Source organism: Ammospiza caudacuta, chromosome 27 (genome assembly GCF_027887145.1).
Source record: "Ammospiza caudacuta isolate bAmmCau1 chromosome 27, bAmmCau1.pri, whole genome shotgun sequence".
NCBI classification, from domain to species: Eukaryota; Metazoa; Chordata; class Aves; order Passeriformes; family Passerellidae; genus Ammospiza; species Ammospiza caudacuta.
In genome coordinates, this window is record NC_080619.1 from 6,065,738 (window position 1) to 6,088,882 (window position 23,145).

At 45.3% G+C, this 23,145-nt stretch overlaps 2 protein-coding genes across 8 annotated transcripts; both read right to left on the minus strand.

Annotated features, from left to right (window-relative positions):
* Window positions 1–183: 183 nt before the first annotated feature.
* Window positions 184–11,716, minus strand: STRADA (STE20 related adaptor alpha). 5 transcript variants are annotated; one of them, XM_058820403.1, is made up of 12 exons: window positions 11,686–11,716; window positions 10,988–11,067; window positions 9,962–10,019; window positions 5,371–5,473; window positions 4,765–4,886; window positions 4,547–4,655; window positions 4,306–4,429; window positions 3,700–3,871; window positions 3,092–3,196; window positions 2,703–2,944; window positions 1,983–2,025; window positions 184–1,596 (listed from the first exon to the last, which is right to left on the minus strand). In XM_058820403.1, exons 4-12 carry the CDS (start codon window positions 5,420–5,422, stop codon window positions 1,444–1,446), a joined length of 1,122 nt encoding a protein of 373 aa, XP_058676386.1. In that variant the 5' UTR covers window positions 5,423–5,473; window positions 9,962–10,019; window positions 10,988–11,067; window positions 11,686–11,716; the 3' UTR covers window positions 184–1,443. The 5 variants fall into 5 exon arrangements, with proteins under 5 accessions (XP_058676386.1, XP_058676384.1, XP_058676385.1 ...); XM_058820401.1 differs by having other exon boundaries at window positions 11,012–11,067; window positions 11,661–11,708; XM_058820402.1 differs by having other exon boundaries at window positions 11,661–11,708.
* A 952-nt stretch (window positions 11,717–12,668) lies between these two features.
* On the minus strand, window positions 12,669–23,086 carry CCDC47 (coiled-coil domain containing 47). Of its 3 annotated transcripts, none has more exons than XM_058820392.1 (13): window positions 22,994–23,086; window positions 20,570–20,835; window positions 20,341–20,448; window positions 19,663–19,837; window positions 19,359–19,480; window positions 18,750–18,815; window positions 17,921–18,022; window positions 16,986–17,096; window positions 16,597–16,682; window positions 15,845–15,903; window positions 15,223–15,332; window positions 14,885–15,052; window positions 12,669–14,255 (listed from the first exon to the last, which is right to left on the minus strand). In XM_058820392.1, the coding sequence occupies exons 2-13, from the start codon at window positions 20,828–20,830 to the stop codon at window positions 14,175–14,177; spliced, it is 1,449 nt and encodes a 482-aa protein (XP_058676375.1). In that variant the 5' UTR covers window positions 20,831–20,835; window positions 22,994–23,086; the 3' UTR covers window positions 12,669–14,174. The 3 variants fall into 3 exon arrangements, with proteins under 3 accessions (XP_058676375.1, XP_058676377.1, XP_058676376.1); XM_058820394.1 differs by lacking the exon at window positions 22,994–23,086 and adding an exon at window positions 22,824–22,841; XM_058820393.1 differs by lacking the exon at window positions 22,994–23,086 and adding an exon at window positions 22,422–22,591.
* Between the last annotated feature and the right edge of the window lie 59 nt (window positions 23,087–23,145).

Genomic DNA, 23,145 nt, shown 5'->3' on the forward strand with positions numbered 1-23,145 from the left:
AAATTTTCAGAAAGGAGCAAGTGCAGGTGTGTGCAGCTTGTTGCTTTAGTTGAAATATGTTTCTGAAGCATGAGGCAGTTGCCATAAACTGGTGAGCTGTATCAAACTAAGGTAAAAGCAAGCATGCACAGCCAGCCTGTCACCCTCTGTGATTCATTCCATCATCCTGCACAAACAGCAGACTTAAAAAACAACTTCAGAAATATTTTATTTGTTTTGGAAAAAAAACTAGAGTAACAAACTTTATCTGGGTTCAAGTACAATTTATAAACACAAGAAGGACCTGTTGCCAGCACCACTACTCCCATCAACTGCACCTATACAAGGATTCTCAGTGCTTCAGTAAAGAGCAGATGACCTTCAGCACCATGGTCCTTGGAAAAAAAGTCAAACTAAAAGCCTTAAATACACCTCCAAACAAACCAAACACCACGGAATGGGGGAGAGCTGCCACAGCAGCAGGGCAGAGTCACACAGCCATGAATCACAGGGAGCCACGTGAGCAGCTTTTACCTGTCAGTGAGGGAAGGCAGAACAGCAATGGAGAGGTTAAAGTTCAATTCTGTACAGGAGTTGTGAGCAAGAGGATCAGCATGAAAATCAATTCACTTCTCCTCTGTGCCAGGGTAAGTCACTGAGAACAGGCAGGTAAGAGTGTTTCGTGCTGTGAAACCAGCCCAGCTAACATGAAGTTCAACTGAAGGGGATAAAAAAGCTGGTACATTGCCCAGGCATCCACACTGCTCTGGTGACCCAGGAAGCTGGAAGGGGAGGCTGGAAGGCCCTGTCTGACCCAGAGTTCAGAGTGCTCAGCATCAAAAGCCCTCTCCAGACTGGAAGGATCCAGTGCTGCAGAGGAATGCCCAGTGCAGCAGGAGTGCCTGGAATGGCATCAGCTTGTCTTTGATCTCCCATTTTCCATCACAAAGCAGTAACTAAGAATATAATCCCTTTTTTGCCCTCTTAAAACTTGCCCTATGACAACACTGTTACAGGAACCTGACTAGTTCTAAGAGAATGCCCAAAACTAAAAGCTGCCCACCTCCCCTCAACTCTAAGGCACCCTTAAAAGAGAAAGAACCAAAGAGGGCAGGGACATGCAGCCTCAACTGTGAGGAAGCCAGTGATTGTTAGAAACACATAAATAGAGACCATAACTACACAGACTCACTCAACACCCTCAAGTGCTCTACCAGAGCTCAGCTGGAAGAATGGGGGCCCTGGGCACTGCACCTTCTGGAATACTCCACAGCTCCTTGGGTTGATCCTTTTCCAGCTCAGGTCTGTCCATTTGTATCCAGGCTACTTCTTAAGTAAACAGGCAGTTGAAGTTCCTTCCCAAGGACCTGTAAACTCCTGTGTGTAATATTCATCAGCTTTTATGAACAGGACCAATAAATTACAATGTCCAGAAAGCTCCTCCTCAGTGTAGTCCCTGTTTTTCTAGAATTCCCAGTCATCCACATCCAGCTGCTCCAGATTTGATACCAACCCAAAAATGCCACTGGGATCCTGGGGCAGTGTCCCTTCCAAATTGGTGATGGGGGTGACAGGGCGCAGGAGTTCAGGGAGTGCTTCGGAAGCGCGGCGCTTGATCTGCACAGGAAGGACAGAATGAGACACAGGAATGCTCAGGTGCTGCTGCACACCCAGCTCTGCAGGCAGAAACAACAGGAAATGCACAGGGCACCCTTTGGACTCCTTAAGGAGCAGGTTCAAACTGCCTCACCCCAGAACTCAGCAGCCTGCAGGGGAAGAGCTGTTGTGGCTCCCAAAAGAGGCAGATTTAGAACCTGTGTTAGATAAGAGATGCCTCAAGAACAGCCTAAGCACCTCCCCAGATGTGACAATCCCCACCCTGCACTACAAATAGTCAGAAAACTGACTTAATCTTCCTGATCATAGGAAATTCAGCAACTCAACATCCCCACCCTCAGCAAGACAAAGCCAAGCATTTCCCTGTAGCTAAATTAGTTCCTTACCTGCTTAAAAAAGGGGTGACTGAGCAGAGTGCCTGCGCTTGGCCTGTGGAAGGGAGGAAGAACGAGGGAAGAAGACAAGAATGTGAGTCAGTGCTTGAAGTTGGGTAGTGGGAATAAGAAAAGAGCAGGGTCCTTCCTGCCTCTCCCATTTCTCAGCTGTCGGGTATCTCCCTGTTTTCAGCAGTAGTAAGCATTTACAATCATGTAATATTTTATGTAAGGAGTTCAACCTCCTTCTTTTAACCTTTAAATTACATACTTGCACCCCCTTCATGTGGCCAAGGACCACCTGAGCAGTGGGGCACCCCTGAAAAGTCTGTCATGGCTACAGATTGCCCTCACTACAAAGAAAAATGCAGCTTTGATCACTTCCCATCAATACTCTCTGCTGGCTGAAGAGCAGCCATTTGCAGTGATGGGAACTGGGTAAACACTGTCCCACAGGGGCCAGAAACAGAAGTTGTTTATTTTCCTGATGTGCAGCACCACTCATCCTCCAAGGAAGGCTGCAAAGGAATTCCTCAGGCTCTCATACAGAACTGCTCAAAGTGTTACCACTGCTCATTCTACACACTTGGACTGCTCTCCCCAACAGACGGGGCACATCCTCACTCCACTCCACTTTTGGAAAGAAAACTGTAAACAATATCTGCTAACTGCCAGAGTTTACCCAGCCCTAGAACAGCACAGGTGGGGAGAGCAGCTCTCACAGGGCTTTACCTGAAATCAGGGTTCCTCTGGAGGCACTGCTCCACGAAGTTGTGGAAGTAGGTGGAGAAGGTGCGGAGGTAGGGGTGCAGGGCCGGCTCGCCGTTGGCCGCGCGCGCGTTGCTCACGGCCGTGCTCTCCCCCACGCCGTAGTTGGCGCTGGAGCGCGAGGTCTTCATGGTCAGCTCGTCTGCAGGAATGGTGGTGGTGTCCAGCAGGCAGGGAACGGTTCCATTCAGCTTCTCCAACAGCATCTGCAACAGCAGGTGGGGCACAAGCAACAGCACAGTTAAGGTTTCCCATTCGTGCAGGCTGCACACCCTTCTGTGCTCACACCCCTGAGCAGGAAAGCAGCTCCAGGTGCCAGGATGAAGGATGAGAAATGAGCTTGCAAACCTTACCTGAGTGGAAGGCATGTCTTTAAATGGGACATGTCCATTTGCCAGCTCACAGGCCGTTATCCCCACACTGTAAATGTCAGATTTTGCATCGTAACCCTGCAGATTCTACAAGAAAAGGAAAAGAAAAATTAGCTTCAGGGACTTGGATGTGATTGAATGGGGAATACACATGGTTTCAATTGCAAGTCAAAAAACCCAATGTTTAAAACAGGAACAGCACAAGCCACAGATGCACTGGTTTGTAGTGGTGAGGGATTTTTGGTTTAAGAGTAACATTTATGTAACTGGAATCAGCCAGCCTGTAGAGATGGCATCTGCCCTGGGTAACTTGCATCTGATGTAACACTTTGTTAATGAGACAACCTGTACAGGTGCCTACAATTTAACAGTTGAGTCAACTAGATCAAATTCTACCCACTTGCCCTTTCACCCCAAATCTGTTTCCTTTAGCCTCTCCCTGTTCTTCTTCCTTGCATTCATCTACTAGGGCTAGAGCTCATCACAAGAAAGCAACTCTGCAAGTTCTCTCATGTCTCCCATTCTACACCCCTCCAACATGCCCTAAGAGCTCACAAAATTCTACAGAAAGAACACACCATTAAACACACCTGCTGCAAAACCTCAGGACTGAGCCAAGGCAGCACTTTGATGCTGTATTTGGGGAAGTCGTGAACAACTTTGAGTCGCTGCCCATGGTTGATCATGCTCAGGTTACTCCTCAGCCCAGAGAGGTACACCTTCCCATCCACAGAGATCAGGATGTGGCTGGCTTTAACACTCCTGGGGAAAAAAGAACAAAACACTCAGCTTCCCTGGCCTTTACTGAACAGCTCAATGCACAGGGCAGTACCTGATCAGCTTCCTACCAGGAGGCTGAGACTCCTAACAACCATCTCTGGATGCTGGGCAAAATCAATTAACAGGATTCTATTCATCACCTTTGCAAGTTCAGAAAGAATGTTTCTGTGGTGAGGAGAAATGCAGGACTAACTGTTATGGAATGTGGGATAAATTTGCTCCACAACAAGACTTTCATGCAGCTTAGTAGTATCAGTGATGTCACCTCCATGAGTATCAAACTGATTTGCTCTAACAGCAAAGTAATACAAAACTTAATGCTGTTCTGTGTCTCCTGATTCATCCTCTGCTCTACTCTGAGCATTATTCCCAAGAACTTCCACCAGAAGGAAAATGACCAATGTGTTTTTCAATACCTATGCACATAGCCCATATGATGGATGTAGTCAAGTGCTTTCAAGACACCTTGGAGAATGTAAGCAATGGCCAGTTCAGTCATCCCATCTGTAAAATGGGTACAGATTAAATCTTTTGCAGAACCTAGAAAGAAACAAAACACCACCTGTCAGAACAAAAGCCCCAAGGACACTTCAGTTCTTCAATTTCATTTCACACAACATGAGGGTCAGAAAAAGGTACCCCCTCCTCTCCACTCACCATAGGCCATGAAAGAAGTCACTACCCACAGCTCATTGTCAGCTATGAAAGTTGCTTTGTATGGCACGATGTTAGGGTGGTTGAAGAGTTTGGAAACATGAAGTTCTCCCTAAAATAAAAGTTATTTTGATTCAATTTAGTAAATGCAGAAACATGACTGCATATTGATGGGCACTGCTCACTGCCTTCTTCTAAGCTTGCATGATGAGTGGGATTACCTGCAAGAATGTGACCATTTCATTTGTGCAGGCCTCCAAGTTCACTCTTCTGACTGTGACATACTCTCCTGTGGGTTTATACCTGGCCAGGTTCACAACCATCAAGTCTTCAAAGCCTCTGCCTGAAAGAGAAAGCAAGAAAGCTTCAGTAATGCTTTTGGAAGCACTGAGAGAACTCCTCCAGCCCCTGACACTTCTGGGTAATCTTTACCCTCACTACTTTTCACCTTGTAAAAAAGAGTAATTGTTCCATCAAAAAGAGTAATTTTTCCATATCACCTTCCTTGGCATGGATCCCACTGAGAGGAATCCTCCTAACCAGCAGAATCATCCTGTCCTTCCAATTCAGGACTGAGGCAAGAACAGTGACTAGGAGCACCAAAGACAGGTTTCAGGCTGCCTCTGCTGACTGTACTGCACCCCCAGCATCACTGACCCACTACATGTCCCTCTCAGGTGAAAACCTTTAGGACTGGCATCTCACTTTAAAACCAAAGATGCAGACATCCAATATCAAAAATAAGCAATCAATCAAGAAAAGGACAAACCTGCAGAAATTATTTTATTTACAAAGCAGACTCTGATCCCCCAGTCCTCAAGAATTACCTATGATAGTGAGCAACTCATAGCAGCTGCTGTCTGGCAGGAAGTTGCTCATGGTGTCCCTTTTAGGGGAAGCAGCTATCGACTCGGAGCTCGCCTCATTTGTCTGAGGAAAGAAAATGAAGTCAGGTCAAAGGAAATACAGATCACCTGCTGGAAAAATCATCTGCCCCACATTATCATACACTTCAAAATAACAGGAATACAGAAGAGGATTTAGTTGCTGTCAAAATAATCTTAAATTTATCAACTGAAACTCAGGAGATGCCTCATTTCAGAAGATCCAGACATCTGTGTTACAAAACACGTAACAAGTAGATTTTTAATCACTGTAAGTGAGAATTTATTCAGGGATATTTTGATAAAGCCAATTTTTATTACCCAGGACAGCCTAAACTCTGCTTTACAGCCACTGCCTTTCTCTCATAATTACAAACTTGTGTGCCACCACCCTGTGGCCTGAGCCAGAGCCAAGGGAAGCTGTTCTTAGCCCTTCTCTGCACTGTAACACTTGGTGTTCCTGGTGGATGCTGCAGGTTTCAGCTGCTCACCTGGGATAAGCCCAGCACAGCTGAAGCTGCTTAGCTGAATGGTAGAAGTGATGAAGAAAATCAGACACACATGAAAAAAACAAGCTCCAAATGAAAGCAAAAACTGCAAAGCATAAGTGCTTCTAAATAAAAAAAAAGGGATAAAAAGCACCCCCAGACCACACAGGGAAGCAGCATTCCCTCACTCCATCTGACATAAAGCTTTCTGCCTCATTTACACACACTGAAATCTTCTCCTGCAGGATTTTGCAGATGACAAACTTCAGTGTTCTTGCAAGTTCTTTTATACCTTCCAACTCCTTCAAATGTCCAAAGTCACAAGGAGAGTGATTTAAAGGGGATTAAAATTTATGTGGTATCTAAAATTGTCTTTAGTTATCTCCAATTTCCAGCACATTAACTCCTCCTGGCATTTGGAACACCAGCTCAATTTTTCCACCTCATTCTTCATCAACTGCAAATGCCCTTTATCAGACCTTTCTCATGGTACATGAAGCAGAAAAAGTTTGTGCCTTTTCCTACCATGACAGCAGACTCTGTTCTTTACTTCCATCACTGGAAACAACACAGTGACAGCTGAAAAACAGGGAACTTGCTGTTCTACCCTCAGCCCAGGGTAAATGCAGTGCAAAGAGCACAGCCAGGAGTTTGCTGAGAATTACCTCTGGGTGCTAAGTGTACTTTGGCAGTAAATTAGAGCCACACTTCCTATGTTCTACATTTTCAACTGGCTTTGAAGAGCGTGCTGCCTACCTTTAAAATAGGTGCATTTCCCATTAAAGAAAAAGGCAAAAATTAAGATTTGTGGTGTTTTGGTACCTGCCTACCTTTAAAATAGATGCATTTAAAATAGGTGCATTTTCCATTAAGGGAAAAGGCAAAAATTAGGATTTGTGGTGTTTTGGTACCTGCCTACCTTTAAAATAGATGCATTTAAAATAGGTGCATTTTCCATTAAGGGAAAAGGCAAAAATTAAGATTTGTGGTGCTTTGGTATAATTTCAGCACAAACAACCCAGTCCCATCTCAGCACAGCTAAAGCTCCTGGGAGCAGCATTCCCAGACCCTTTCCTTTAATGAACACCACAGTGCTGTTTCTTGGCTCAGAACAGGCAGCAACTTCCCACTCAGGATTTCTAACTCCTGCTGAAGAGGCCTGTCCATTCTGATCTCAGCTTTATCATCCATGACTTCTTTCAGCAATTTCACACAGTCCTGGCAACAGCAAGACTGCCAGGAGAGACACACAGGCAGATAGAAACCTCTGAAGCACAAAGGCACCACCAAGGAGATGGAAGCAGGGAGCTGGAAGCACTCATGGAGCAGTGACAGCTGGTGAGACACTGAGCAACATGTAAGTGGTTTGCTTTATTAAAAGTCCACTCCAGGGAGAGCAAAAGCCAACAAAACAGATGCAAAGAATTAAATAAATTTAGTATTAATGGTGTAGGCTGTGAGGTAATGAAAAAAATACTGTGAATTCCCTGTTGAAAAGTCTTCCAGTTTGAGGTCTTCACTCACCTCTCATCGTGTTAGCAGTGACCAATAACAGAGTTAATGCAAAAGGAGCTCAACCAGAGATTTATCAACATCATACAACAGTTTAAAAAAAGAAAGTTCAACTGAAATGTCATTTATGAGGTACTGCAAAAAAGCTCCTCAGTGGTTTCACACAGGACAATTTTTGGTGTATGGTCAAAAGCAGCTGCAAAATGAAGTCCCATATGACCAGTTTTATGGCATGACATTCATTTAGAGCTGGCTTTTGGCTTGGGAGTCCAGTTTAATTTGAGGTAGATTTAAAAAAAATTAATCTTTGAAAGGCAACTAAAAATGCCATAACACAATCACTTATGTGATGCTTGCAAGGATCTGCATTTGCCAAATGACATTCATCTGAGTTAGGAAGAGGGAATATCAGTGTTGTTCTGCTGTCTTCCCCTCCATCTCCTCACTCCCTCCCTCACTTCAGCATAAGCAACAAAATCTTCCTCCCACCCCCCTCCCCAAATTATGTGCCTTTCTCTACAGCTCTGGTGAAAAAAAAGGCTTTTATTAAATGTAAAAAGATCAAAATGAGAATCAGCAGGTGTGTAAATCCCAAGAAAACCCTTGGAAATAACCAAACCAAAACAGATGCTAATCTCAATTTCCTTCCATCCAAGCATGTCTAACACTCAGTAATTTCAAAAAAGGTGTGAATTTACTCAATTTTATATAAAACATTCCATATACATTTGCTATTCCTGCCCTAAAGGGATAAATCCTGTCCCAAAGGGCCCAATCCTGCTCCCATTTGGGACCAATCCTGCCCTAAAGGGCCCAATCCTGCTCTCTTTTTTTGGGCCCAATCCTGCTCCCCTTTGGGACCAATCCTGCCCTAGTTGGGACCAATTCCTGCTCTCCTTTTGGGACAAATCCTGCCCTAAAGGGCCCAATCCTGCTCTCTTTTTTTGGGACCAATCCTGCTCTCCCTTGGGCCCAATCCTGCTCTCCTTTTGGGACCAATCCTGCTCTCAATTTTACATAAAACATTCCATATACATTTCCTACTTTGAGCTTGCTTTGTGCCAGTAAATTAAACTGGCAGAAAAATCAATTATAAGCAACTTGAACTGACACGGTTATGATCAAATCACACTTAATTCATGTTTGTAATTATCTTAAACTACAAGCAACACCTGCACACCTGTGGTGTGGGGAGGTGGGGCATCATTTACATTAAGATACTCTGTTGTTAATTGTGATATTTGATGTGTTAAATGCTCATTATGAACCAAACAGTGAGCAGTCAGGGCCTGCAGAACAAACACTTCTCAAAAGTTCCATAAAACTAAACTCTTCCTTCCTTCTCTGAAGGATCAGAACTAAATCACCTCAAAAAGAGACCCTTGAGGGGCTGGGGGGAGGAGAATGACAAACAAATAGAAATCCAAGAGATTAAGTTTAAATTTTTGAGTTATCACATATAGTTTGCAAACCACACACCAAAATCTCCACTCCAGGGTGAAACCTGTTTCCACACTTGTAGAGCTAAATACAGAGATGAGATATATAACTAAGATAAAAAGAAAAATCAAACTTCCACAAGGAATAATCTCCATGCAATGAACCACAGCACCACAGCCTGCACAAGTCACTTACTTTTCTCCGAGAGTCACCCAGAGGCTGCTCTGGAGTAAAGAAATTCATTGTTCACCATGTTGTGTTCAACAGACACTCATTCAAATATAGCTGGAAAACTAAGTCAATGACCCTGGATGACCCTTTTGGGTATCAAATATACATGATTTTTTTTGGTTTATAGGAAGACATTTAATTTGCACACACAACTGCAGCACATCAGGATCAAAGAGATTCACAGAGTGCTACTGTTTGTATTTTTGACATAAATGTGACTTTTTTTTTATTATAACTCCTAAGTATTAACCTTCTGTCATGTCCCTTATTGCAGGGGGGTAGGACCTGGTGATTTTTAAAGGTCCCTTCCAACCTGAATTCTATGATTATAAACACATTCAAAGATGACTCTTACATACAGAAGAAATCATTAATATTATTTAAAGTAATAAAAATTCCTTTACTCCACCTGGAAGCTCAAAATCTAGACATATTTCCTATGCTCTGTTTGTTTTCTGTGTCATTGATCAGGAATTCTGCATCCTAGAGGGCAACTTTGTTTGTTATGCTGAAGCAGAGCACAAACCTGTCAGTTCCTGCATCAGCAGCTTCAAAATCCATTTTTACTCAAAAAATTATAATTAACCTTCCCAAACCCCAAAACATCTTTTGCATACAAAAAAAAAAGTGGCTATGCTAAGCAATACAGAACTATCTTAGAACTGTTATCAATATGGAAATTATTTCCAAATAACTTGCTACATCTTGGACACTTCCATGTTAAATTTCTGGGCTTAGACAGCTTGAATTTACATTGAGATTTAACCATCTCTTTTAGTGATAAAATTTACTATGAAATTACCAAGCTTTACAGCTAAAATAAAACATTTCTAGCAATGTCATTTAACAAGAGGAAAACTTACCTCCAAACAGCTCGAAGTCTCTTAATCCCTCAACAATGAACTTCTCAGACACCCAACGCTGAAAGAAATAAAAATTCTCCACATAATCAGTTATTCCATCTAGAGAAAAGTTTCTTTTCCCCTTCCCCACAAGAAAAAAGCCCCAAATTCAATGATTCTGTTGTGGTCTGAAATTTATTGCTGTATCAGCAGTGACATCCTTATTTTGGACAAGATATTCCCTTTCTGGGCCAATGACATGCACCCAGCAACCACACAGGTGCTGCTGTTATTCCCAATTAACATGCACTTGCAATAAAGTTAATATAATTTAATTCATTCAAATAAGATTTTATACATGCATATACAGGAAAAATAATCAGTATGCAACCCTCATCCAACCAAATCAAAGTTGGTTTTTTAGGTGTAAAAGGTTTCAAAAATGCTTTCACTATTTACAAAGAGGTGGTATCTCTGAGAATTCAAATATTTTGGTTATATCATCAATCACAAACACTGCAATGGCAGAATTTGCTACTTAGCAAAATAGTTAAATACACAGCTGATGCTGTTCAGTGCATGAGAAGCCAGTCCTAGAAAGCACCAATGAGTCTTTACGTGATGACGACTCAAAACTTGCATCTAAGAATACCATTTGAATGCATCAGAAGTGATTCTGCTGCTAGAAATTTCCTCGTTTTCTGCTGAAAAGCGGAATCAAACAAAGCTGTTTAGCTTTGCAAGCAAAGTGAACCAAAAAAACTCCATAAACTGTGACACGGGTGAGGAGGCTACTTCTTAAAGAACGACTGAAAATAAGCAGCTTTATGGCCCTTTCTCTTCACTGCAAAGCCCCTTAGAGCCCCTCTGGTGTATGTGCCAGCAATAAAGGCTTTAGTGCAGGGTTTTTAAGCCATGTCCTATCATCAACCCTAACAATCAGTTTTCCTGTGCCCTCATGGTGCTCTCCAGGCCCGGCCGCGCTGCACAAGCGCCAGACCCGTTCTACCGAGACACGAGGGAAGCTGGAAGGTCTTCAACACTCACCCTAATGCGCTCGGGTTTACTTACAAGGAAAGACATGGATCCGCCGCTGTGGGACACGCGCAGCAGAAAGGGCGGCACACCTGCGGGCACAGCGGCAGCGTCACCCCGGCGAGCATCGAGCCGCCCGCGGGCCTCACACACCGCGGCTCGGCAGCCCCGGAGGGCACCGGGAGAGCGGTAAGCACCCCTCAAAAAGCACCGACACCCCCGAACTCCGCCCGGGCCCGACAGCCCCAGGACAGCGGTAACTCCGGCAAGAGCTGCCCGGAGCCCTCCAGAGCGACACCCCCGGGCCCCTCACCCGTACGGAGCCCTCTCGCACGGCCCCGCTCCGTCTCGGGGCCCCTCACCCGTACGGAGCCCTCTCGCACGGCCCCGTTCCACCCCTGGGCCCCTCACCCGTGCAGGACCCTCCCGCACAGCCCCGCTGCGCCCCGGATCCCTCCCGCACGGCCCCGCTCCGCTCCAGGACCGTCCCGCACGGTCCCGTTCCACCCCCGGGCCCCTCACCCGTACGGAGCCCTCTCGCACGGCCCCGTTCCACCCCTGGGCCCCTCACCCGTGCAGGACCCTCCCGCACAGCCCCGCTGCGCCCCGGATCCCTCCCGCACGGCCCCGCTCCGCTCCAGGACCGTCCCGCACGGTCCCGTTTCCCCCCGGGCCCCTCACGGACCCCTCAGGCTGCGGCCGCCGCTCACCGGCGAGAGACGCTGCGCGTGACGTCACCGCGCCGACAAGTGACGTGCGGGCGCGCTCGCGTGACGTCACGGGCGGCGCTCCCGCGAGCAGCGGGGAAGGAGGCGGCGCCATGTTGGGGCCCTCAGAGGGTTCTGAACCTTGGCCACATCCAGGCGCGCAGCACGGCGGGCAGGAGAGAGACCCACTGGGAAGGAGATGGGGGTGATGGCTGACAGGCAGCTGAACAGGCCAATGGCACCTGGCTTGTCAAAACGTGTGGTCTGCAGGGATTGACCCCCTGTGCTGGGTCCCCTCACTTTAAAAGGATACCGATGGGCTGGAGATCGTCCAGGGCAGGGAACAGAGCTGTGAAGGGTTTGGAGCCCCAGGAGCAGCTGAGGGAGCTGGGCAGGGGCTCAGCCTGGAGCAAAGGAGGCTCAGGGGGGACCTTGTGGGGACAGCCTGGGGAGTCAGGCTGTGCTCCCAGGAACAGGGACAGGAGCAGAGGGAACGGCCTCAGGCTGGGCTAGGGCAGGCTCAGGATGGACAGCAGCAGGAATTTCTCCACAGAATAGGTTCTTAAACATTGGAACAAGCTGCCCAGGAGCTGGTGGAGTCCCCATTCCCGGCAGTGTCCAAGGAACGACTGGACGTGGCACTCAGTGCTCTGGGGCTGGGTGACAACGCAGGGAACCATCACAGGTTGGATCATCTGGGAGATCTCCAAACTAATCAGTCCTGTGACTCCGTGGGTCCCTCGGAGAGTGGCCAAGGCTGTGCCCCACCAGGGACCCTGCTGTGCCCAGTTTTGATGCAAATCCCGGGGCAAATCCTCCATGTGAGCCCAGCCTGCCCAGGGGGACACAGCTCCTGCAGCCCTCCTGAGCAGGAACCAGCTCCTCCTGCTGCTAACAACCCACACCAAAACTCACCAGCACAAAGGAGCCTTTCAGAGTCTACTGAATGAAAGGAACACTGAGACAAGCCAAGTAAAGCAGGAGTGTTTCAATTATATTTTACTCTTCATTAGATTGTTCATTTGAATGTTTGTATTACAAAATTAGCTGCCATGGCCCACAACTAGATGGGACTTCAGGAAAGCTGTCCACTTAACTCAAAAGAGCACAAACTAGTATTTCCTTTCAAAGAACTCTGTGGAACAATAACATATTAATCTTTAAAGCTAAATAGTGCTAAAATTTCACATAATCTACATTAGTTTTGGTTTTAAATAATTTTACCAACCATTATAAAATTAATGTATTTGCATGTATCAGGTTACAGACATTTGCATTTCAATCAGGGTGAAGTATCCCGTGCTGGAACAAGGAGTTTAAGCAATTGCTGTTTCAACAGCAGCTAATGCTTATTGCCTCAGAACCAAGTTTCCATGAAGTATTGAACAAGAAAATGCAGGACATTGTTTCCCCACAAAACTGTTAAAAGTCTGTTACAAGCAACAATAAAATGCCTTCTGGACAGGAAGCATTTATAAAATGCAGAGCTCTCCCAGCGAAGTGCTTGCACAGGGCATTCACTTCATTCTTCCCATTTAGATTCAAAACCCTGAAGAGATAACGGACCAGATGAGGAGGAGGAATATCCTCTGAAAGTTTTCACTGGCTTAGGGAGATCAGGAATTGCAGGTACTCCACTAGATCTGGCTCCTGGCTGAAGTGAGCTGGGCAGCAGCTGCTGAGATCAGGAGAGAAGGGGTTGAGGCAAACTTGAACTGATAAAAATACTGAAGGAAAGCTGGCTGAACTGCTAACTCACCATGCACTCACTCCTGAAGGAACACTGTGCTGACATCACAGATCCCACATTGGGTTAAGTCTGCAGCATCCAAACAAGTAGGAAACTGTCCATGTATTCCATTCCCTTGGTTCAACCATCTCTATGTTTTACACATAAGCCAATCATGCCCACAGCTGACCTAATACTGCTTCAGGCCTTTGTTTGTAAAAAAAAAATGAAGATAAAAAAATCTTCTACTTCTATTAGAACTTCTATTCTACTGGGCTTAAATCCCTGAAGAATCCATACTGTGTATGGAAGGCTCTAAGTGTTGTGCCTTGATGCAAATAAATGCACACAGTAAATGTTTATTGTGCAGTTTGCCTCCCCCTAAGTTTTTCCCCTTTCCCCCTTTCCCTCACAATAACTAAAACCAAAGTTTAAAACCAAAGCATGAATATGTTACCAGCACACATGGACAGGTTTACAATCTTCTGTTTTGAAAGAACAAATGACAAAAAGCATTCAAGAATATTGCAATTTTTTTTTTAACAGACAAGTAGCAAAACTTTGTACCACCTGGAACAGAACTGCTGAGACAAAGCTCTCCACACATTTTGCTGTAATACTTAAATAAGTAACACCAATGCAAGAACTTTTCTCTTAATGGTTACTAGTGTTCAAGGAATCAGAGGATTATGGAGTTATGATGGTCTTTGTACCCTGTGAATTACAGTTCCACAGGTGACACCAGCCACTTCTCACAGCACAGTCACATGGCTTTCACTTTGATTTGCTTCATCTTCATCTGCTTCTTCTCAAGCTTCTTCTGCTCACGCCGCAGAGCAGCTTCCTGCAGGCAAGGACAGGGATCTGAATCAACACAGGTGATCTCAAGCAGATCCTTTCAGAACCAAACAACAAAGCCCTGCAGCACCAGGTTCAGCACCAGGTTCACAGCTCACCGGGAGCCTTTGTGTGTTTAAGAAAGGAGCAGCAAATAGAAATCAAAGTTGCCAGTGCTACTATCCCTCCAGGCAGCCCTGGAGATCTCCCAGGAGGGATCTGCTGTGACAGTGTTTGCAGGGGTCTGAGGATGAGGGAAGAGATGAGGATCTGACTCCATGTTTCAGAAGGTTTGATTTATAATTTTATGATATATATTATATTAAAACAATACTAAAAGAACAGAAGAAAGGATTTATCAGAAGGCTAGCTAAGAATAGAAAAAGAAAGAATGAATAACAAAGGCTTGTGTCTTGGACAGAGAGTCTGAGCCAGCTGACTGTGATTGGCCATTAATTAGAAACAACCACATGAGACCAATCACAGATGCACCTGTTGCATTCCACAGCAGCAGATAATCATTGTCATTTTGTTCCTGAGCTTATCAGGAGAAAAAATCCTAAGGAAAGGATTTTTCAGCAAATGTGTCTGTGACAGATGTGCCAGCAGCCTGTAGCAAGGGGAAGGTGCCCTCACCTCCAGCCGCCGCTGTTTCTCGGGATCCTCCTCGTTCATGATTCGCTCCTTCTCCGCCCGTTTCTTCTCCTCACGCCGGGACTGCGCCGCCTCCTGTCTCTGCACGTGAGTCAGCTTGAGGAAGTTCTCCTCCACCCGAGCCCTGTTCTTGTCAGCTTTTTGTTTACCCTTGGCACAGAGAGAAGCAAAGGCAGTTTGTAGTGATTTCCCCACAAGCAGGATGCAGGATCTCTACCAGTCGTACAGAAACAGAAGGATCCAGTGGATCCATAAGGAGCCAGGGGTAATGGTTCCAATTTCACACCATGTCAGAAGACAGAAAACCAGGCCCTACTTACTTCTCTGTTCAGCCTGAACTTCTTTGCTTTGTCAATGGAGTAGATAACCATGCTCATCAGAGGCAGCAAAGACTCCATGTCCTTTGGGGAAGTGTTGCCTAAACCAGGCACTGAAATAAAGAGTTCCTTGTTTATTCACACAGACTGGCAGTACTCGTCTGCTTGCTGCCCTTATGGCTCACACTGTTCATGAAATAAAGATGCTCTTATCCTGCTCTTTAGGAAGCTTCATTTAGAGCTATAGACTTCAATTTTTAAGAGATTTGAGGATCTATTATTTTCTAGAATTCTCCCAACAGGCCACTTTTATTTCAAACCAGGTAAACCAACTGAGCCTGTGCATGTTCAAACTGCAAGGCTTGTGGTTTAAAAACAAACCACCCTGAGAGAGAGGAGTGTGAGCTGAGGTCAATAACAGCAGGACTGAGTGTCCTGTTATCAGGACAATATGCTGCTCAGTCCCCAGTGTATTGCTGCCTTCTGTTTATCAACCAGTGATCCTGCTACAGGCACTGAAGTCACTCATCACACATTATCTTCCACAGGTGAGAGATCGTGAGCATGTAACTTACCCAAACAAAGCCACACACTCCCCCAGACACACAGACAACAGAGCCCTTACCATTAAATGTAAACAAAAGTGTCTTTTTAGTTTCGGGCAGTTTTGTAAGCTGGCCCTCCCTGGAGGAAAGAAACAAGTGTTTGGAAAAAGTGAAGCAAAATACAAAGTAACTAACATTCGTCTGAAATGCCATCAAGAACCAAAAGCCACTTGGAAAGTACTTGAAAAACATAAACATTAAAAGCTTGGCTATAACCAAAAGTTAAGTTTCAAACTAATCAGATTCCAAAAGTGTTTTACTCAAAAGCTGGCAGAGAAAAGGCATGAGTGTGAAAACATACAGCATCAGCCCCTCAAATGTCAAGTGGGCACATGAGCACTAAGAAGGCCTGTGTATTTTGAATTACTTTCAGCTTCACACACGCCTTGTTGTTTATACCACTAAAGATCTCTAAATATTTTAGGAGAACAAAATATTTTCTCAAGAGTTTATTCACTGCCCAAAATCCCACAGTATTCTAATGTGAAAATCTCAGGCCTACATTTCACAGATCCTCAACAATTTTAGTACAAGGTATACACATAAGCTGTCTCATATTTAAATCCAAATGTGTTCCTTTATGTTCATTTATTTATATGCCTGTGAGCATAATACACAGGCATGTGCAAAAACCTACGTGGTAATTCAGATAAGACACATCACCCACCACCTGGCAATTGTGAAGCAGCTCCTAAAGCACCTCTGGACGAGGAGGCTCAGGGAAAAGCAGAGCTGCTGCCTGTGTGTTGCTGACAGACAGCTTTATACGTACTCTTGCATAAGTTTTGGACCGGAGAACTGGTCCGAGAATTGGACGGAGTCGATCTTGTCAGCGTAGTGTGTGAGGAAATGGATCATCTGAAAGACAAACAGGGGTTAGTTTTTCCCCACACCAATCCAGCTGCAGCCTACCCACTCCAGAGGGGTTTGCCAGGTTCCCTGCCCATGGCAGGGGTTAGGATTGGATGATTTTTAAGGTCCCTTCCAATCAAAACCATTCTACGTTCTATATATCACTCAGGAAATTGCTGTGCCCAGCTTGCCACAGTGACACTGATAAAGATATGAATTTTCCCCTTGAACTTTTAACTTTTTTAGAACATACAAGTTGTAAATGCCAGGATTACCAAGGAGTATTTGTATTAATTCATTCCAGTTTACCTTAGCATCCATCATTCCCTCCGTGACCTCTCCCATCTCTGACAAGATGGCCAGCGAATCTGGAAGCCCATATTTTGCACCAGACTTAGGTTTATCACTGCAGAACTCACTCTGTTTCAAAGAGAAAAAGAAAAATAAACACAGGCCTGTAAGTATCTTATCAGAATAAACTGTTCTGGAACAGAGGGGCCTCTAAAAGTACCTGAAAAGAAACAAGAAAAACTACACTCATTCACTCATCCTGGCTAGGGACATTTCAAACAAAGTAAAGCACACTGCATCAACAGTCTTTAAGCTAGTATTTTCCTACAGAAGTCAGCATTTTAAGGAAGAAGATAAAACAATTCTAATACATACATTCTGGAGTGTTCAAAGTGGATTAAGGCATTTATTTATATTACATTGTTTGATAACAGAAAAAAAACTGGCATCCTACCAACCACACACCATGCTATTACTTGAGAGAAAAGATTTTTTTAACATTACTTGTTATCACTGGATTCTGGGCAAGCTCTGCAATTCTTTTCATGGCTTGAACATATGGAAAGTTTTAATTTCATGATAATGTAAAAACAGATGACTTAAACCTAAATTTTCCACATCACGTATCACTAATTAAGTTTACTTTTCAATCCTTGAAGTCTTTTGTGCAAATGAAACGAGGTGAAATGACACTCATATTTGCTGACAAAAATCTGTACTTAAACCAACTACACCCCAAAAGAAAGGTGTAAGCTGCTTTCCACTGCCTCTTTCCCTGCAGGTCTGATGGGGGGAGCATTTCTCATTATTGATTCCATTAAACTTTAATCTGTAAATGGAAATATCTTTTCCACACAAATTCCAACAGATCAGTCACAGGTTTTCCCAAGAAAACAATGAATATGCAGATTAGATTCTTATATGCTATTATTTATCAACGTGCATGTACATACCAGGTCCTGCATCTCTTTCTGAAGTCTCAACAGTGCTTTTCTGGTTCCAACAGCAAACACATACGTGTCCATATCTTCATCATTCATTGTCACTTTTATTTGCTGTGAAACAGAATGTTATTAGCCCTGGTCAGATTTCAATGTTTGTTTGATACTTTGATTCCTAAGAACAAGGACTAAGCAAAGACAGACACAGCTAAGAAAAAGGTGGTTGATTTAAAGCTTTTTAGTATGTCTTAAAGACTGAGCACACCATGCAGTATCATGCTGTAATGACAGTGACTAAAACAACAGAGTTGTAAAAATAATTTGCAATTAAATATTTTGATGTAAGTAAATACAATTACTGATGCATGGGAAGAGTATTCACAGTGCACACAGTCACTGTTCTTCCAAATGTAACCTCTCTTGGTACTTATGCTCTCTAAGAGCAAGTTGGAAGGCAAAAGGTAACGTTAAGAATATAATATCCAGACCAACATATGGGTTTAAGCAGTCCTATTCAGGCAGACTGAACAGACAGATGAACAATCACTAAGTATTTCAGATTGTAAAACCACTTCTTATCAATATGACCTCTTGAATCATGACAGACTCACAAAACCACTCGAATGATAAAATCCACAGATAAAGCAACTTCCAGTCATCAGCAGTTTGCATTTCACAGGCAGGGAAGAAATACAAACAATTCTTTGAGGTTGTTTCACTAGTTACTGAACTGGAAGATATGGAATAGTACAGAAATCACCTGGAACAATCAAAAGCAGCAGAGCAGAACTGAAGGAATGCAACAGTTTATCAGAGCTAATGTGAAGGGCTGAGTACGCACCACTTGGTCTGACGCCGGCCTCATCATGCGTGCCAGGACATTCAGCAGGTCCTGCCTCTTGAGAAACTGAAAACACACAAAACAGCTGAACAGACAACACTAAAACACTCCTTCCTAATATCTGACCTGAGTTTTCCCTGTGTGACCAATACAGCTCAAAAGCAGGCCCACTTTCTGCATTGCAGGAGTTGCTCAGGGCTTTGTCATTCAAGTCAGAGCAGGAACTGTGGGACTGTTCCAGCCCAGGTCCAGGGCTTTGTATTTGTCTTTGCTGTTCTTCCTTGGAATTCCTGCTGGTCCATTTATCCCTCTAAGTGGCAAATAGGCTCCTCAGCCTACAGTTACCTCTGTTCACACTACACCTCTGGTTTTTACTCTCTTCCTGCAAGCACTTGCTCTTTAGTGCCACCTTTGAGGGGCAGAAGAGAGGTCTGTACAGACCTTTAGATGACCAGTTTTTGCTCATGTGTGTGTACTCAGAACTCTGTGTCTGCATGTGAGCACAAATGCCAAGCTGGGATTCCATGTTGCCCACACAGGAATGGAAAAGCCTCTAGAACCGAACAACTGGTGACATGTAAACAGCACCACAAACTCCCAAATTCTTACCTTTAACTGGATGAGCATTCCTTCACAGCACACCCTTCCAGAGCACCACAAGTTATATATGTGCTCATTTTCTTGATTTAGTTTCCCTGTGCTTGTAGCTTCTTTACTAGTGCCATCATCCCCTGAGGAAAACAACAGTGAAAGAACCTCAATCTAAATTCACAAACTGAGACACCACAGTTCAGCAGAATGTTTACAGTTCACAATACCACAGTACAGAGAAGGATTCTCTACAGCCTAAAAGCCAGACTAAACCCAGCTTTATTCAAATACTAAAAATGGATCCTTGTCATTATGAACTCACCAACAAGAGCAAAGTTACTTTCTAGCAGCTCCCTGTGAGTGTTGAACCAAGCGTGAGCCAGGCGGTTGTTTTTGTTCTTGCCAATGATGTAGTTCATGATGTAAGCCAGGAGACCTGTTACCATCAGGATCTCCATGTAATAACTCTCCCAGCTGTTCTGAAGGTGAGCAGGGACCTGTGTAAGGGAACAGAAGCTGTGATTCACATATTGAAGAAGTGGATTTTAATACACAAAAAATTTGGGAAACACAGAGTAGTGAAGTTCCATCCCCAACACAGCAATAAGCTCCACAAAGGCAACAGGGAAGAGCTAAGCCTACATAAAGCACTTGGCTTACTGGGGCACAGTAATCATCCAGGAAACAACTGATAACAGCATTCCCAAAATACCTGCTTAACAGAAAAAAAGTACTCACTTCCATAAAAATGCAGACCTTGAGCACCTGATCATTCTGTGAAAGACAATTTTGGGAGGCAAAAAGGTGATGCAGGGTGGGCAGAGAGATTGGCTTCAAAAATCAACTGAGTTGACAAGTCCTAATCTGACACTTAAGCCACAGACCAGCTAAAACCACACTGTGTTCATTGTTCAGTACCCCAGTGACATTCCTGGCATACTGTCTTAAGAAAATAAATGATGAAACTCCAAATAGACTCTGGATCAACAGTTATACCTACATTAACTATTGTTATGGGGTCTTTACTTTTGCTATGAGATGCATCTGGTTTCTCTTCATACCCTTCAAACTCCTCATCATCATAAGGCTCACTCTCGGTGTCACCTTCCTGAAGGATGAAATCACAAACAGCATGAAAATCCAAAACCCAGCAAGTAAAATCCAAAAAGAAAAAGAAAGGTGCAGAGACACTATTAGGAAACACATTGAAGAAGGAGGCAAGGCCTTACCTGTGTGTCTGCATCATCAAAGTCTTCCTGATTTTCATCCTGACCTTCAAGCTCTACAGTGGCTTCTTCTTCATCATCTTCTGTAGTGATGATCCTCTGAGGAGACTCTGTGACTGTATCTTCACTCACATCTTCAAACTCAGCAAAGTCATTATCATCATATTCCATAATGTCATCTCCATCCTCGAATTCATCATACTTTGCCAAAGTAAAGCTCCATGGGATGAACAGGACAGCGATAAAAATATATAAATTCTTCATTTTCACTGGAAAAAAAAATCAAATCAATCATTGCAAAAAGTCCTTGTCAGTTCTGTCATATCACACTTCCAGTAACCCCCAACCCACAATGCACAATTTGAAAACACCACGAGTCAGACCAGAGAGAGAAATAAACCTGTGCCTGATCTTGCCATCTCTATAAAGAACAAAGTACTGGTACAAGAAAAAATAACTCTGAAGGAGAGGTTCTGCACTCTGGTGCTTGTGGCAGCAGCAAATGCACATCTGGCCACACTGTTCAAATGAGCTGAGATGGAAAGCAGGGATGTTCTGCTACAAAACTGACTCTCCAATAGCATCTCCCAGCCAGCTCACTTCCAAGACCACATTCTGTGTCTACAGTTGTTAATAATTAGCAATTAGGCACAGTTGGAGCATTGAATGTGTAACAGCACCAGTAAATCTTAAAATGCACTTGGTTCATTTAAACAGCAATGCTCTGTCAGCCTCTGCTGGTCCAAAATCACAGATGTGATTTTTCTAGGCTGCACACTCAAAACTAAGTTCCCACAGTATCCCATCGTGATTTCTGCATAGAGACAAAGACCTTTTGCTGGAAGTTGTGCCAAAAAAAAAAAAAAAAACAGAACACAGGAGTAAACTGGGGCTCACAAGCCCAGAGCTCTCCCCACATCAGCCAGAACCCTGCAGAGTTTGTCAGTTCCCCTTGTTTTGCCTTCTTGTCTCTTCTGCTTGAGTTCAGAACAGTCCCAACCTCCCCTATAGGTTGGAGCACCTTCTCCAAGGTCCAAAAAAGGCAGCAGAACCCCCCAGCTGCACTCCACAACCAGGCACAGAGGATCAGCTGCATCAGGCTCTGCTGTCAGGCTCATTTTACTCCCTCCAGCAACCAGATCCGAGTGGGAACCTGAATGTTAATCAGAGTGTTCTCTCACAAACTTAGAATAGAAATGATTTGTTTCTAAATTTGACCAGCGTTCCTCTGAGTGCCTCATGCAGGGAACCCTGCTATGAATGACAAGGACGACTGAAATAAACACCTTTGTCAAACACTCCTCACTCCAGCAAAAACCTGCTCAGAACATAGTCACAGAACCTTAATCAGGATGGAAAATTCTGCAAGGCCCAGGAATTTGGAACATTGTGAGGGAATCTCCCAATTTTATGTGAATTTAAGCAGGAACCCCCCCCCCCCAAAATATTATTTCTATAGGACATAATTTACATGCTGTTGAAAATGACAGGACAACAGAGCCACCTGCTCGACCAAACTCTAACATTTCACATTAAGAACTCCAAGACTATTTGAGCACATCCACCTTCAGAAGACCCAACAATTCCAAATAGCTTAATGCAAAATAAGCTTTTGCAGCCAATTCGAAGGAAACAGTTGAACCAGAGGTGGGTGAGAGCCGGAGCACCCCCTTCGGTCAGCAATCTGTCAGAAGGGCTTCCAAATTCAAATTCCAGGAAGCAGAACATCCTCGGCAGGCCCTCCACGACCCACACGCCACCGAGGAACCGATTCATTCTCCAATGAACCGATTCATTCTCCCATTCCACACCGGCTGCCCAGACCCCACTGGCAAGAGAAACTACTTCCACCAACCCGAAGGCAAGCACTGCTGCTGCTGCCCGTGCTGCACATTCACCGGCTCGGGCGTGCTCGGTAAATCCCGAGCCCAGAGCCGAGCTCGGCGGCAGATTGTGGAGAAGCGCCCGTCCCCCGCAGCTCGGGCCCTCACCGGGGACACCACCCCCGGTAGGTGTTCGCCATCCCGCTCCAGGGACGCTCCTTCCCGGAACACGAGTCAAGGTTAACGAGATAAAATCAGCGATCTGCCGCCCCCGTGCCCACTGCGGGGCGCAGCACAGGCCGCGCACGCCCGGTGCCCTCGGCGGCTCCTCCCGGGGGCCCTGCCGGTACCGAGCTCCCCGGAGTGAGCGAGGCCTGAGGAGGTGGGAGCGGGGAGTCCCGTCCGGCGGGGCCGCGGGGCCGGGGCAGCGTTACCTGAGTCACGGGCCCGGCCCCCGCCCTCCGCTCCGCTCCGCGCCCGCCGTACCGGGGCGCCTGCGCACTGCGGGCCCGCCGCATGTGCGGGGGTGTGCGGGTACACACACGCGTGACGGGGGGAACCCCCCGGGAAAGCAGCGCGGTCCCGGGGCGGCCGCTGACGTTACCGTGTCTCGGTTCCGCTGCCGGGGTCCCGCTCCCGCCGGTGCCCGGTCCCGCCGCCCTCACTCCCCGCTGCTTCACCGGCGGGCGCTGCGCGTGCGCCGGGGCACGCGCGGCCGCCGCGCGTCACTCACGCACAGTGCGTGGGCACGTCCGT

Bases quoted from the DNA above. Each gene is read 5' to 3' on its own strand.
- STRADA (XM_058820399.1), bottom strand. From the start codon at position 11,023: ATGTCTTTCCTTGTAAGTAAACCCGAGCGCATTAGG. The intron at 9,092-9,961 runs GTAAGTTTTCCT...TCTTTACTCCAG, and splicing joins AGACTTCGAGCTGTTTGGAG to AGCAGCCTCTGGGTGACTCT. The intron at 5,474-9,062 runs GTAAGTGACTTG...TTCTTTCCTCAG, and splicing joins TGGGTGACTCTCGGAGAAAA to ACAAATGAGGCGAGCTCCGA.
- CCDC47 (XM_058820392.1), bottom strand. From the start codon at position 20,830: ATGAAGAATTTATATATTTTTATCGCTGTCCTGTTCATCCCATGGAGC. The intron at 19,481-19,662 runs GTGAGTTCATAA...TGTTTTCCTCAG, and splicing joins AAGTAACTTTGCTCTTGTTG to GGGATGATGGCACTAGTAAA. The intron at 15,333-15,844 runs GTAAGGGCTCTG...TCTTTATTTCAG, and splicing joins ACTTTTGTTTACATTTAATG to TGCCTGGTTTAGGCAACACT.